The 15,982-nt window shown below is 35.3% G+C and overlaps 1 protein-coding gene across 1 annotated transcript in view; it reads left to right on the plus strand.

Annotated features, from left to right (window-relative positions):
* Positions 1 to 14,242, plus strand: part of LOC108669919 (cilia- and flagella-associated protein 91) — a gene marked incomplete at its 3' end in the record, with an annotated part of 50,280 nt that extends 36,038 nt beyond the window's left edge. Inside the window, 1 exon segment of the mRNA XM_018157360.1 lies at positions 14,087 to 14,242. Coding sequence (XP_018012849.1) covers positions 14,087 to 14,242 — 156 coding nt within the window.
* Positions 14,243 to 15,982: the final 1,740 nt, after the last annotated feature.

Genomic DNA, 15,982 nt, shown 5'->3' on the forward strand with positions numbered 1-15,982 from the left:
TTGTCATTTATGCAATTAATACCTAAAAATCTTGAGAATTTTCGTCTGTGCAAAAACGGTTAACTTTTTGTCTACGGATATATTAACCCTCGCTAATGCTACAGTCATCTAAAAGACTGACAGCCAAAATTGCTCTTAAAAGAGTAGAGATTTTTAGATGATAAAGAGATGATAACATTTTTTAGATGATAAAATCGTCAGATGTGTTAGATGATATTCATCGTTAATCGTTAGATGATATTCATCAGATGGTGGTCTTAACCAGTGTTGTGATGTCTACATCTTTAGTTAGTGTTGCCAAAAACTTTTGCAATCGCGCACCGTTTTGATGTTCCGTTCAGTCACCGCGTACCACGTACTAAAATTAGCCATAAATTTGTTGCAGCTGGAGCTTTTTATTTCAGCGTCGATATAAAAAAAAATAACTAAAGCATTTTTAGCCTTCGTGCTGCAGTCTTCATTACGTCACGTAGCATATGTTTACAATTTTTCAGTAGGTACAAACATTGTACTTGCTGGCATGGATTTCAATCAGTAATCATTTGGAAATTGAACGTTTAAATCCAATTCTATGAACTTGAATTAAAATTTAAGTATACAGATGTTCAATTTTAGGTTCGATTAAGTTTCAATTATCAGTGAGGAGTGTAATCAAACGGCGTCTCTTTTTGACCAGTTTAGAAGAGGGCTTTGTTCTCGGGTTTGATGAGAAACATGAGCATCGGAGAAACTTGCAATCTGGTCTTGAAATTGAATCGAAAATCATTGCTGGTGGAAAGATTTTAATTGAGAAATGGAGACCTGAAAGCAATCGGTTTGTCCCATTTTAATGATTTTGTCTTGCCATGAAGAACTACCTGATTGTGTTTTTTAAAATTTGTCGTTCATTTGACAAGTCTGCTTATCCGATGGCGATCAGTATTAGTTTCAAAAAAGTTGTAAAGGTTAGACTATTAATGTTGGTCCGCTATCGCAGTCGTCCCGCTCATCGTTGATAAGAATTTTATGAGCTCGTTTTGCAAGACCTTCTCAAATAATATGAGCAAAAATAATGTATTTTTGTGTTTGTTCTGGGATCAAAATTTGGTTAAACATACCTCCTAATGGGTTTCCTGCTCTGAAGCAAAGGATAGGATATTTTTCTTTGACTAGTCATTTTAAATGATTTCTTATCACACGAATCGCATTAGTCTGAAAAATTTTTTCTGCATTTTCAGACGCGTTTAATTTCGGTCAGAATAATTTGCTATTTTAAAGTTAATATTCACGAAACAAACGTTGAACCCAGAAAATGGTAAATTTTATGTTTGAACATTTGTTGGGCAGACATAAGGCAATATTACATAGATCATAAATATAGTGGTTTAAATACGTGCAGATTGCGATTTCGGCCCATGCTTCGACACCCGTTCCTTCTGCTTTTTCCAGTATTCAAGCCATAACACGCCTTGTCGATAGTAGGAATTTGCAACTCGAAAGAAACATGAATAGGATGAACTCTAAAGTCATATTTACATATTACGAGTCGCCTAGTCATGCTCAAATAGTACGACTTGCAAAGTTATATTCGAATTATATGACCTTAGAAGTCAAGTGCAAATAATATGACCCGCCTAAGTAGTAGTAGTTGTAGTAGTAGTAGTAGTAGTAGTAGTAGTAGCATACTGGTTTGCTAGCGCTTCAGCTATCAAGATATATCGCACTGAAGTAGGCTCAAAAAATATGGCTTACAGTCACGTTCAAATAATATGACCTGCGAAGTCAGGTGACATCTCATCTCACTTGGGGTCATTCGATCGTGCAGAATCGGGACACGTAAGCTCCGGTTGGGCTTTCAGTTTATTTATCAATAAAGTACTTCGAGAAATGAAGCGTATAGGAAACCATTCATCAAATTATATATTCATTTTGCAAATTACTGGTGAGAATTGCAGTTCTAAAACAGTGATTTTTAGCGCATTTTCTCATTTATGGAAAAAATGCACCATTGTGCTCGCCATGTGCGTCTGTCTGTCCGTCTGTCCGTCCGTCTGTCCGTCCGTCCGTGACCTCAAGTTTTCGTCGATGAGAAAATGCGCTCTCAGTCACTCACTGCTGTGAGTACTGAGTTATATTTTTTCTTTATTCATAGAACATTTTCCGCATTTCGGCTATCGCACGCCAAAAAAAAAGCTCACCTAATGTTAATTTTGCTTTATTCTCATTCTACTTTGTCCACATGCAGAGTTTATGCTTACGGTTGCTATGAAGCATACACTGCAGTTTAACAGGAAAGTTGCATGGCTAAAGGAAGCATCAGACTCGTTTACGAGGGCATTATTTTTCCTGTTTACGAGGGCAGTGCCCCTCGGACACTGTTCAGCCTCCGGGTCCGCATTTGCAGGTGGTAACCCGGAATAGAATTTCAGAATCGAGTGTCCGGAAACACAGTGAATTTATCCGATCTTTGTTCAGGGAAAGAGTTGCGAAAATTTTTATTTGAAATTTGTTTGTACAGATTTTTGATATGAGTGAGGTGATAATCTGAGAATTAAAAATGTGTGTTCAGTCAAAAAAGTCGCTTAAATTGTTATTTAACTTTTACTGATATAAATAATTAAATTTCGGCCAAATGTTGAATAATTTTAATATTAATTTTTTTTATCTAAAATTCCAAAGAAATTAATCATACTGATAATATTATTGGTTATGGTGATAGTTAATTTTCCAAGTATTTATTCAATTTGTTTGCTTATATTTCAAATTAAGCAAGATTTTGAAAGAAAAGAAAGTGCCAAGAAAATTCGTCGTAAAACATATCAGACATCAGCTCAATCATTAGTTTTAGAGCTTCAAGAATAAAATGAAAAACAATGAAAATCATTGAAGAAATTAATACCAACGATGATGAAGCTGGCCTATGAAACGCCATCAAATACTTAGTTACTAATTCTATAGTAAGAAACTTTTTAGAACTCTAGCGCACACTTTTCCTAGACCTTAGCTCCCACAATTCTTAGGATTTAGCGACAGAAATTGATAAACGTCGGCGTTTTCAGTATTTAATCTATTTAATCCACCGTAGTGCAGCAGCCAAGCTCAGGTAGCTAATCAACTGAAGCGTTTTTCAGCCGAGTGTTAATGATGTGCGTTTCCAATGGACGGCGTGTGAAATTACATAGAAACGGAAACCTTTAATTACAATAGAGTACGATTATAAGCTTTACGTATTTAATTTACGTTATCGTATTTGGTAATGAGTTGACTTAACTGCGAGTTGAATATTAAGCTGTACAAAACAATTTTCGATGTTTTTCTTTCGTTAAACAAATTGAGTGAGAAAAGGTCGACCAATTATTGGCAGATAAAAATGAATTTTATTCTAAAAGCATCGATGATCAATCCTAAATTTGGCTCCACCACGTTCTGTTTTTTAATATTGAGCTCATATATTAATAATCCATTTCGAGCGTAATTGATATATGATAAATTTATGTTTTTGTTACTAACATTTCAGCGCGATAAATTCCCTCATATCAACTAATTTAAAGTCTTCCTAAAGCAAAAGATCAAAATAGATTCCAAAAACTTCCACTTCCGAGGAAAGTACACATTGAACGGAGAATTTGGCCATTGGATAAATTACGGTCATTTCAATCCAGAAAAAAATACGAAACAGAATGCCTGACGGTATATATAGTACAGCGACTACCGATCCCAATTTTTTCAGCTCCAACAGGCTTCTCTAATTAAATGGATTCTCACCTTATTACAAAAAATAAATTTAAGGCTACTTTTTGCTTTAAATAAACGTAGTGAAAGATGATAGTATAATTATTAATAATTATAATAATATTAGTAGCAAAAGAGAATAATATAAATACAAACTAACAATAAATAAAATGATAAAATACATAATATTCTGAATAATAAGCTCATAAAATTGATGTACTAATAACAAATAATAACAAATTCCATTGTTTAACAATTATGAATATTCAGGAAACATTGAACAATTTTGATAAAAATCTCTGAATTCAATACAATCTGTTTCAAGATATCTCAGGTTATGAACTCCAATGAATTTCTTTCGTATTGCATCTCAAATAAATTTCGTGATAGTGCAATAATAGTGTTCTACATTCCCTTCCAACTCATACAACTTACAGACGTGTTCATGAGGGTGATCCATGTAATCCATACTATGAAAATGATAGCTTTAACTTATTCGAAGGGATTTTCTTTATTCCAAGTTAGTATTCTTTTCAAGATGGGGAAATTTTCTTAGAAACTAGGTTATCGGAACAATAGTTATAGTTGACTAAGAAATGATCAGCATCTACACTGATTCTTGGTTATCAGAATAATATGTATCTTCTAAAATGCGATCAAATGACAAGTAAACCAAAAACATGTTAACGTGTCTCTTGCGTGCATTTTTATTTCACAAATTCAAAATACTGAAATGAAAACGCTGTTTTTTTATTCAAAGCAATAATTATTGTAGCAAATATATATAGGGTACATATATATTTTTATTATAAATATATAAAATTATTTTTCATCACGTGTCTCCGTCTGTTGTGTTCAGAAACTATAAGCAGTCCAAATGTACAGTAGAAGAGGCCAACGATTTCTATGGGCCCATATAAGCTTTCATCTCGAGTACAACAAGAACCATAAAAATCGGAATTCGTTCCTATAACTTCGTTATCGAATCCGGAACATCGGAAAGGTTCCTTGCCCTATCATAGCTCGGAAATTCCGGGTTTAGGGAAGTTTGTAATTCGTCTCTGACCAGAAGATCGATTTGGGGTCACAAGATCCAGGTCAATGGAGTTGCTATTTCTTGCTGAGTTGTTCCTCTATGCAGGCTGAACAGGAATGTTTAGACTGACCTATGGCACAAGATAATTACAAAATTGTATCAAATATAGTAAGTAAATGGCATGATTTTTCGAAAAAATAACTGAATTAGTAATAAAATTATTCATGCGTTGGACATGATTTCTGGCTGAGCTTCAACCCGTCTGTTTTTTCCACACCGGCGCGCGCTGAGCTTGCATCTTAACGAGGAAGCAAACTCGGTTACGAATGCGAAATGTGATGTTCCTTCCATCATAATCATTCTCTCATTTCAACGCTTTATTCATGACTTATTTCAGCTAAAATCGGTTAGAATATAAAGATTTTAGTCATTGTTTCTTGGAAAAGTAGTCATTGCTTAATCGAGAGATGAATATTTATTACCCTGTAGCGAAGGCGTAATTGTTATTTTGCTCGACTGGTTAATTTTGCACATTATTACAGTGGACGCCTTTACAGTATTTTTTTTGCGAGCAAAAAAAAAGTTTTTCCACGATTTTCCTGATTTACTGTTGAATGTTGATCAGTAATTATTTAACCATTAAATCAATGCTAATTAATTATTAATTAATGTTAATTAAAAATAAATATACATGTTTAAATTGATAATCTAATTCTTGGTTAATAGAGTGTAGATTTTTTATTTGATTCCGTGACAGATTCCCATTTGAAAACTTTTACTCAAGTAATTAACTCATTAGAGTCTTAATTTAACTCGTAATTTATGCGCATTTGATCCCTTTCCTTAGTCTCTCGTGGTTGTCTCGTTTAGCTGATGAATGTTTCCCTTTTGAGTATCGAATGACCTGTTTATGGTCGTTTAATCTAAATTAAGTACACGGTTCTGCTAGTTTTTGGCCGTCATGACGACGAGGTACGATTAGAAAGAAGGTTATTAACGGTTAGAAAGAAGGTTATTAGAGAATAATGGAGGGGGCCCAGGCAGCCTCGTGATTGGCTGGCTAACGAGCGGCACGCACATGGATGGCTTCTGCTGATTGGTTCTGACAAAAATAAGTGAGAGCCAGTATTTTTATTTGCTCGTGGATATTATGGGAGCTTGAAGGTGTCTTTATTTAATTATAATACATAGCTCTTAGTATATTTGACTGCATAAGGAATAACGGAAATGTAGGGATTTTGAATGCCAAAAGCAGGAATGCTGACCATGAAAGCAGGATGCCAAAATTGCGTGAATTTTTGCTATTTCTTTTTTAATTAAAAGAACCGTGTGACCTTTAACGGACCTCCGATTTTTATAGATATACATATATCTGGACCAACATTTTTTTCTAGATCAAAATATATTTTGATTGTAAGCCGTTTGTTCACAAATGTTCATATATATCAGATCTCTTGAGATTGTATAAAAATTGTATTTTGACCCGTTTTTTGTGGAAGTGTCGTGAAAATCACTTGATATGGTAACAAAAATGACGTATGAAATTCTAAACATTCACTTGATTTAGAAATATTTGTATTCATCAACGTTTTTTGAAATCTGTAAATTAGAAACACTGGAAAATTATCGTGTGGGAAACGTTTTACTTTAATTCCGTCATCTCAAATAAAAAATCATTACCATTAAAATATTTCAATTTAAAAGAGGATTATTTTACACAGCTATAAGTTAAAAATTTTGCAAGGGCTATAGTGTTACGCAATAACTGCAAAGAAAACATTGCCAATTTGATTTTCATATTGTATGCATCTTGAAATTTAAACAATTTTTCATGACTTCATGACTTTCTAATGAATAATTCTTCGACGCCCATATACTATCCGGAAGCGTAAAAATATCACATTGGTAAGAAATAGTAAAATGAGATACTTTTAATCCTGTCTCACCCTAATTTCAAAATAAATTATTTCTAATTCTGGAAATCTCCAGGATATTTGAGACGAAAATCACGGCCAAAGCTTCTTGGGAGACTGCAAAGCGTCTAAAGTCCTTTGAAAGCGACAGCCGTGAGCGTTCTCTTTGCAGCAGAGCTTAAGACATCCCATCTCGCCAGCACTCAAGCCGTGTCGTATTGATTGACTTGAAGTTAAAGAGACTTCTGCATGGTATCCTAGGTACTAAGAACCCGAATGCGGCTACGAATACGGTGACTTGAAATATAAAGGTGATTTATGCATGGTCTATTACATTACGAAAACTTGAATTACAAAGGTGATACTTACTTACATGACCTACGGATATGATTACAGAAAATTTAAAGGTGATACTTGCATGGCTCGCGAATATGAAGACTTGAACTATAATGGTTATACCTGAATGGCCGATGTACGAATCATATGCCTCGCTTCAGACTCATTTACAAATTTATTGTGACTCACTTGCAACTCTTCCGTGACAAAATCTGGCACACTTGAGACTCACTTATGAATCGCTTAAGACTCACTTGACACTCACTTACGAATCACCTGAGATAAACTTGTGACACACTTGAGATTCACTTGTGACTCACCTTCATAAGATTTCTGAGTTTCGGCTTTGGGTTATCCCGAAGAATTCATTGTAGATAGAGATTGAATACAAACTTAATTAGTACTGGCTTCACGTCCCGGATTTATGTCCTTACTATATGTCCCAGCTTTGTGTCCCAACTCTGTATCCCATCTTTGTGTCCCAGCTTTACGTCCCAACTCTGTGTTCCATCTTTTTGTACCAGCTTTGTGTTTCAGCTTTGTGTCCCAGCTTTATGTCCCATCTTTGTGTACCAGCTTTGTGTCCCAGCTCTGTTTCCATCTTTTTGTACCAGCTTTGTGTTCCAGCTCTGTTTCCATCTTTTTGTACCAGCTTTATGTTTCAGCTTTGTGTCCCAGCTTTATGTCCCATCTTTGTGTACCAGCTTTGTGTCCCAGCTCTGTTTCCATCTTTTTGTACCAGCTTTGTGTCCCAGCTTTGTGTTCCAGCTTGTGTCCCAGCTTTGTGTCCCAGCCTCACGTCCCTGCACCAGCTATAAATCTTACCTCATCGACCGTCCGGCCACATTTGAAGAGGCGGCGAATGTCGCATTTTTAAGTTGAATAAAACTGGATCAGGTCACTCATTTGTCATCTCGGGGTTAGGCACGCCAGGATTATCCTTCATCATAACGCATTTTTTTGTTCTCATCTTATAATAACATTGATCCTTAGGTTTTTATGCTGCCGGGATACGGTCAATTTCAGTATTGGGAATAATATTCTACCAAAAGTTATTCATTTGTTTGGTAGCCATATTTCGGAACAAATTGTTATAAGAATTTAGATGAGTGTTTTTGAATATGGATGACAGGCAATCCAAGCAAATGTCCATTTACCTTTAATACTGGTAACTTACATCAAAAACTAATCAAAAAACATAAAGCGTATAGTAACAAAAACAAGATTACAGAGTGGATTTGTAGTCAACAATATATTTTGCAGGGAACTTTCAATAAATAATGGCTGTGGTTAAGACTTTTTACCAAGGTAGTCAAAATAATACTGACATGGTGTTGAAAGTCAGGCCATCGAACGTCTGATTGACATATTAATAATAATAATATTCATACAGAAATAATGTCTATGTTTCCACGTCTAAAATGAGCTTATCGATACCCTCTCGATATTATTTTTAATATAAACCAGTTAGTCGATAAATATGGAATAATATCAGGTTGATCATTACTTATTACTAATCAAGGTATAACATTGGGTTGGATAACTGTCGAAGAATTCTGATCATATTTATGATCAAAAGGTAACTCTAAAATTATGGCCAAATTGAAGGCTTCACTATAAAACAGTTCAGGCAGAGTGTAAATTGTCAGTTATGTTAATGCCTTCCATGAGTTCATTATGTGCATTCGCTGCAATTGTTATTTTATTTAATCCAGTATATGATTTAGCATTAATTCAATTTGAATCATTCTAATCAATGTCATCTCTTATAACTCCTAGAATATCATCTAAAATTAATATTTAAAAATGGACTTGTGCATTGGACTTATTATTAAATGCAGTTAATAAGTCGTTGTTGACTACGTAAAATTATTATAGCGATGTTGGTAGTTCTGCGTCGAAAACTAGTAGCCAAATTCCAATATAATTCAATCAATTGAACTTCGAAGGCAATGCATAAAATACTGAGTGCAAAATTCTATCGGAATTGGCATCACAAATTGTATTTTACGATCAATTACCGCGAGTAGACACCATGTTCCAGGTCCAGGTCAATTAGCTCCATATTTTTCTTCACCAAACGAGAACTGCTATTTGCGCTTGACGTTAGCTCGCTGCCGGGTTGAAAAATTGCTGAACTGTTGTCGGAAAAATGAAACGTACAGTCGTTCATCAGGAACACATTTTTACCCGATTAACTGGCAGATTTTTGGTAAATTATGTCCAGCTTAGTTTCGGTTAAGTGGGATCGGCTATAGGTTACTTTGGATCATTCTTTTTACGACAGTCAGAGATCGTGACAATATAAAATCGTACAACTTTGCTGAACTTGTACGTAAAAGATTCAAACTGTTCAAATTGATACTTTTTACTAGTGTTCGTGCTAAAAAAGCTGATTTTAATTGGCTATTCTGAATGATCTGAAAATATTAAAGAAAAAATTTTTCCTTTGATCGCTTTTTAAATTTCTCAAACTTTTGTAGCCGTTTTCTATTTCTCCCTAGTTCATTTTTTTTCAGGAAAACCTAAGAAATTTTTCAACAATATTTGAATACGAATGATATAAACTTTTTAAACTTATTCACTTAGTACTGCGTAGTGATTTTTGAAAAAATTGATTGAGGCTCCCTTCCTGATCTCTCAACTAATCTATAACATGGCGCCAAAATAATATTTTGTTTCATTAGAAGTTTGTTACAATTATAATGCTTCTTGACAACCAGGATATATTTCAACGATGTTCTTTTAGCATTTGATATACTAGAAAGCCAAGTCGGTGGTGCCCGTAAAGGATTAGCCATAAATATTTTTAGAAAGATTTATTCAGTATCCGGTCGTCCCAGTCCAGTTAATTATACTGAAATTAACGTGATTCAATATTATAATATTATAGACTCGGCCAAATATTCAGAACAGAACTCTCATAACTATTTCGTTTTGAAACTAAATGGAAACATATATTATGCCTTCTGTTCATGAAATTTAATCTTGCCAAATTTGTAATCACTGTTCAATTTTCAATGCGACTCTTATAACTTTCCAATAACTCATCATTTCACCCCATGAATAAGATCCAATCTCAGCAAAAATCACGACACAATATTTTCGTGGATTCTCGCTCGATCAAATGCATTATGCGTGGATATGCGTCAGGCTTCAAATACATAAACTTTGACATGTATATAATAGTTAGTATATCACGAACCAAAATAACGAAACAACCATAATATTACGAACCAACTTCCGACGTTTGCCTCCTTCGCGGTCTCTTAGCAGAGATGTTGATTTTTGTTGGACAAATTCAACGGATTTTTGGTGCCAATCAGACTCGTTGATGCCATTTTTGAGCGCGTTAGATACGTGCGTATCACAAGCGTGCAGAATCTTCAGGTTATGTTGAGCTTAGTTCTTTATGGCGTCTTAGTTCTTTAAATATATATTAAATTATACCGACAACGACTGAAAGTATTAAATACTTAATATTCCTGGGGTTCCATGTGATCTGTAAGGAATTTGTCAAATCTGTCATATAAATTTAAGACGCACAATTGAAATTTGTCGTGAGTCCTAAATATTATTTTTCATCACATGCCACTAACAATTAATAAATTACATTGATATCAATTACTTTTTTAATCAAGTTTTGTAATCTGCTGTGGGGTTATGAGCATTCTTTTCGAAATCATTTGAACAAAGATAACAAAGTTGTTATCGAACTCCGGCTGCTCGTTTCCTTCGAAACCCGATAAACTAAAGAACAAATTGGATTTAAGACAATGCATCGCTCTCGAGTAATCTCATTAAAAGTTAATTCTTAATGAGTTTAAATGTTACCAGTGTTCAGTACACCAGCATTTCCGGGAGCGAGACCCGAGGCATTGGTGATAAGTAAGCGCTTCTTGTGCCGTTACAGGAGATCTCTGAACTTCGTCTCGAAGTCTCGTTCGTCAAAGAAACTTGACGAACTTCCTGATTTATGAGAGAAGTTTGGTCTAGAATTGCAATGAGATACCGTGTCTTAAAGTTTGATGTTTTATGTCTCCATCTCTCGAACAACGATGACATTTGTCATGGTGTTTTCGCGGCGAACTCGTTTACCATTGTTTTTCTTGCCAAATGAGAACCATTGTTTAAGTGTTATTCTGAATCTTCTAAAAATATTCTCTATATTCACACTCTCGGCTGATTTTCTTATGAATACAGTGTGTTTTCATACTTCTCCTGTGTAGTTTCACGAATATTTCATAAGCAAAATTTATAACCTATTGTCGTGCTATAGAATGATCTGCATTTCAAATTTAAATGAAGGACTTTTATTTATTCAATGCTGGAGTTCAAGTCTCCATGGTTGTAATATTGTTTTTTGCTCACTTCAGCGGGCCTCGCTTACCCTCCGACCCTGCAAACGACCGTCATTAACGAGCGCCTCTAAGCCTAAGTGTGTAGGCATGTTCTCTATTCATTACCGTCATCCTTTGTGCCGTACATTATTTACAACGTCCGTAGGCGGAACATAGGCCGAATATAGGCGCAATATATGCGGAATATAGGCGAAATATGGGCGGCATATAGGCGGAGTATGGGTGCAATATAGGCGGAATATAGGCTGAATATAGTTGGAATATAGGATCGGTTGTTAGCAGTCGGCAATGGGTATGCCACAGATCTGGATTAAAAAGTTCTTGATTAAATTATTCGAGATGGTTTAAACTTTGTTTTACCTTCGTTTTTTACCCATTTTTCATTTTTTTGCGTGTTATTGATTGCAATTTATGGGTAGGAAGGAATAATTAGTGAATTTTTTACATCGAAATTTTATGTTCGTGATTTGCGTGGTTGCTGGTGGTTTTTATGAACCTAGAAGTTAATTTCACTTTTGAGTTTCAAAGTTAATTTTTACAGCTTACTTAGTTATATTTCAGAGATTTCAGTGTTATTTTTTGAAGAGTTCCGACTTCATTTAATAATATTTTAAAGTTAGCAAAAAAAATTTGAAACCCATGTTTAAAGAATTCAGAGTTAATTATTTCCAGGAAATTGTGTGCTTGTTGTCAAAAAATTCAAAGGAAATTATGGAATTTAGAGACCACTTTCAGAGTCAATTATTTAATTAACAAAGAAAAATAATGAAGTGAAAAATTTAAAGTTAAATAATTTTTTTACTTTAACTTCAAATTAGGCGGTTGCCTGTCACTGAACTCTTAATTAGGGAGCAAGTTTCATGCAGAGTCTCGAGGCTGCAAAGATGCGCAAGTTCGCAAATTACTCCTCGGCTGCCTTGCCTGCTACTTTGCATGCTAATCCACGTCACAAATCCTCAGTAACTTTGCATGCTGATCCACGTGACAAATCCTCAGTAACTTTGCATGCTAATCCACGTGACAAATCCTCTGTAACTTTGCATGCTAATCCACGTGACAAATCCTCAGTAACTTTGCATGCTAATCCACGTGACAAATCCTCAGTAACTTTGCATGCTAATCCACGTGACAAATCCTCAGTAAATTCATTTTATCGTGTCAGCGCACGGGCGGATTTCTCGTGTGGTCTAATATTATTTTAAAAACTTCTTCATAAATGTTGTACAAAATTTTCATTATGTATTACATTATCAACTTGATCGTGATCTGCATACCATCATGTTGTTTATGCTAGTGAACGATTTTCACACGTGTTAATCAATATGTTTTAATTTGGAAATAATAATGATAAAATGATGTATGGTATATTTGAATGTTCCAATCATTTTTTGTGATTTTCTATCAGACATCTATCAATCTAACTTATTACTTATAATAAACGATTGACCCAAAGCATTTCGGTTCCCAGTTTCAGTCTAAGCTTATCCTTTAATCTACTTCTTGTATATCCCAGCTCTCCCAGTGCAAGCTAAGCTCAGTTCCTAGTTTGGGTCAAAGCCAAGGACTACTACACACAGGACATGCATAGCCTATGTCCAGCCTCTGCTAGCAGAGGCGATCGCCTACACTATGAAAANCTACACACATTGTAATACTATTGTATGAAACAATTATGGGCATATCATTTGTTGATGCCACTAAAACAACAGCATTTTCATAGTGTAGGCGATCGCCTCTGCTAGCAGAGGCTGGACATAGGCTATGCATGTCCTGTGTGTAGTAGTCCTTGGTCAAAGCTTAACTTTTATTCCATTCATGATAGCTCCCAGCTCTCCCAGTGCAAGCTAAGCTCAGTTCCTAGTTTGGGTCAAAGCTTAACTTTTATTCCATTCATGATAGCTCCCAGCTCTCCCAGGGCAAGCTAAGCTCAGTTCCTAGTTTGGGTCAAAGCTTATCTTTTATTCCAAGCAATCGTCGTGGAAGTTTTCCCAACGAGGCAATAAAAGCTCGGCAGGACAGGGAGACCGAGGCAGATTTTACCTGCGCCTGCCGCTGGCTACGGCTTTTCTCTTGAAAGATTCAACCAACTTGTATTGTTTACGAGCGCCGACCACTCGTTTTTATTTGTATCGTGGACTCATATTTCCATCCTGAATATATTTGTAAACTGTCAGGATCTCCTTAGGATGCGTACGAAAAGGGGGATTTTCGAAGACTCCCTTTGTGTTTATTGAGAATAAAAACATGCCGGAATTTAAGTATACGGACTTTGAAACGAATATTCAACTATCAGTTCTAATTAACTAATTACGTTCATTTAATTTGGTATTTTCGTGAAAAGACCACATATGTCTTCATTCGACTAGATATTTTTCTTTGTTTAATCAATTTTTATTTATAATTGTTATTATTATGATGGCTTTGCTGGTGTTCACATTCAATTTTCATTTTAAATTAGTTCGCATAAATTTTCTCTCTGCTCAACGTTTTTGTCCGTCGCGATCTTTCGATCTTATGTTTCTTTCTTTTTTCGTTTCTGTCCCTAGAACACTCGGGTAAAAATCTTTTTTGCCAATATTTTATTCCCTTAGTTATTCTTCAGCATTATCCGCATTTCATTTATTTGTCGTTTAAATAGACCTTCCTAACATTTAGCCCAAGAAAACATTCTGTAATAACATTTTGTGCAAAAGAACTCCATTTATATTCATGTCTATTCCGTTCCGCAGATATCGACCTGAATGATCCGGAGGTGCAGAAAGCTGCTGCCAAAATCCAAGCCGGTTTCCGCGGCCACAAAACGCGCAAGGAAATCAACAGAGAAAAGCCAGAAGCGAATAAAGCGGAAGCTGACGAAATTGCGGATATTGATTTGACAGATCCAGGTGAGTGTCTTGCATCTCCGTTGCAACGTCTTATTCGCTCACTGTCGGAATTCTGGTCGGCTTTTGAGGCTGAGGAAAGAGCTGAATTTAAATTTAAATAATGAATTTTGAAGCACGTGTGTAGACATATAATATGTTATCCGAAAGATTCCATGCTGAAAATGGTGTGGATGCGTGAAATTTAGTTGATTGATAAACTACCACAATGAAAAAGACCGGTATGAGGAAAACGATGCGAAAAGTTACTGGAATTGAAGAGTAGGCTGGAAGGAAGGATAGTGAAGGCATGTATAACAGAAAGGGTCTCCCTATAATAGTTTTGTTAACAGCTGTCTTTCTTCAAGGACAATAATATCCTAGGTCGAACTAGCAATTTATTAGAAAAACTCAGTCCTCTATGAAACTTCAAAAGAATTCCAACTTTATCGTTGCCCCATGCATGGTTTTCGCAACTTTTTTATGATCACACTTCTGCTTTTTTTATAGCCATGCACAATTGAAATTATGGGTCTATGGGCAAACTTCAGCTAATGTGTGGCCCGAAAATATTGTTTATTCTTATTTACAAACTAATATGGCAGCATGCCGTACCTAGCTAAAACATTATTTAATTTGTCAATTTTTTTCCGTAACTTTTTAAAGGACTAACGGACCGACCTGTGTAGTGGATTAAAATAATTTTCATTATTCAAAATACGCTACGTGGACGTTGCAATACTCGCCATGAATCCGTAAAGTTCAATGAGAGGGATGCGTCCTTAGGTTTCTAGTTCGATAACTCATACTTTTAAGATTCCAAAATGGAAATAGAATTTACGCGATGTCGTGCAGACTTACGTCACTGCGTAAATGTATTGATGCCCTGGAGACAATAATAAATGGACATAGAGAATATCTCCCCAAACGAAAAAAGAGTATTTATAGAGTATTCATTGTCGAAGTTTAACATTTGAAAGTTATTTAATGACCATTGCTTTCAACTCCCCGACGTACTCTCAGGTGCAGTGCCAAAATGCGGAAATTAACAACGTTGCCACACTCGCTATCGGGACCCACTCAAATACGATATCGACAATTGATACCGACAATACGATACCGACACTCTCATACGATACCTCGATTATATTCACTCTCATACGATACCATCGACACTCCAATACGATACCGACACTCGCTATCGAGACCCACTCCAATACGATACAGACAATATAGACCTCTGACCTGAACTTCGTGAACACAATTTGTGATGAAAACTCAATAAAAGTGCCGATATTTCTGAAAAAATTAACATAATATGAATAGTAGTTACATAACCGAGCGCATGGCGCCATTTTCCATAAACAGCTTAAATCATAGACCACCACAACCATTTACCCCGAATCTTGTCCAACAAAATTAACCAATTGCTCCTGAATAAAACCTATTCATTTACTCACAATCTTATTTCGAATATTACCCATCGTAACACTTTCCATAAACAGCTTAAATTATAGTTTACCAACCATTTACCCCAAATCTTATCCAACAAAATTACCAATTACCTTCAATATTATTACGAACAATTACCCCGAATCTGCATAAACAGCTTAACAAGGTACCGATCATTTACCCAACAAAATTAATACTCCCGAATCATGAGTTAACCCCGATTTTACTACACTCTTTAACCGAGAATAACCTAGAGCGGTTGCCTGAAAAATACTTCTGTGGAATATATAATTGATTTAAATTTTTGAAATA

This window comes from Hyalella azteca, unplaced genomic scaffold, assembly GCF_000764305.2.
Source record: "Hyalella azteca isolate HAZT.00-mixed unplaced genomic scaffold, Hazt_2.0.2 contig3646, whole genome shotgun sequence".
Classification (NCBI taxonomy): Eukaryota; Metazoa; Arthropoda; class Malacostraca; order Amphipoda; family Hyalellidae; genus Hyalella; species Hyalella azteca.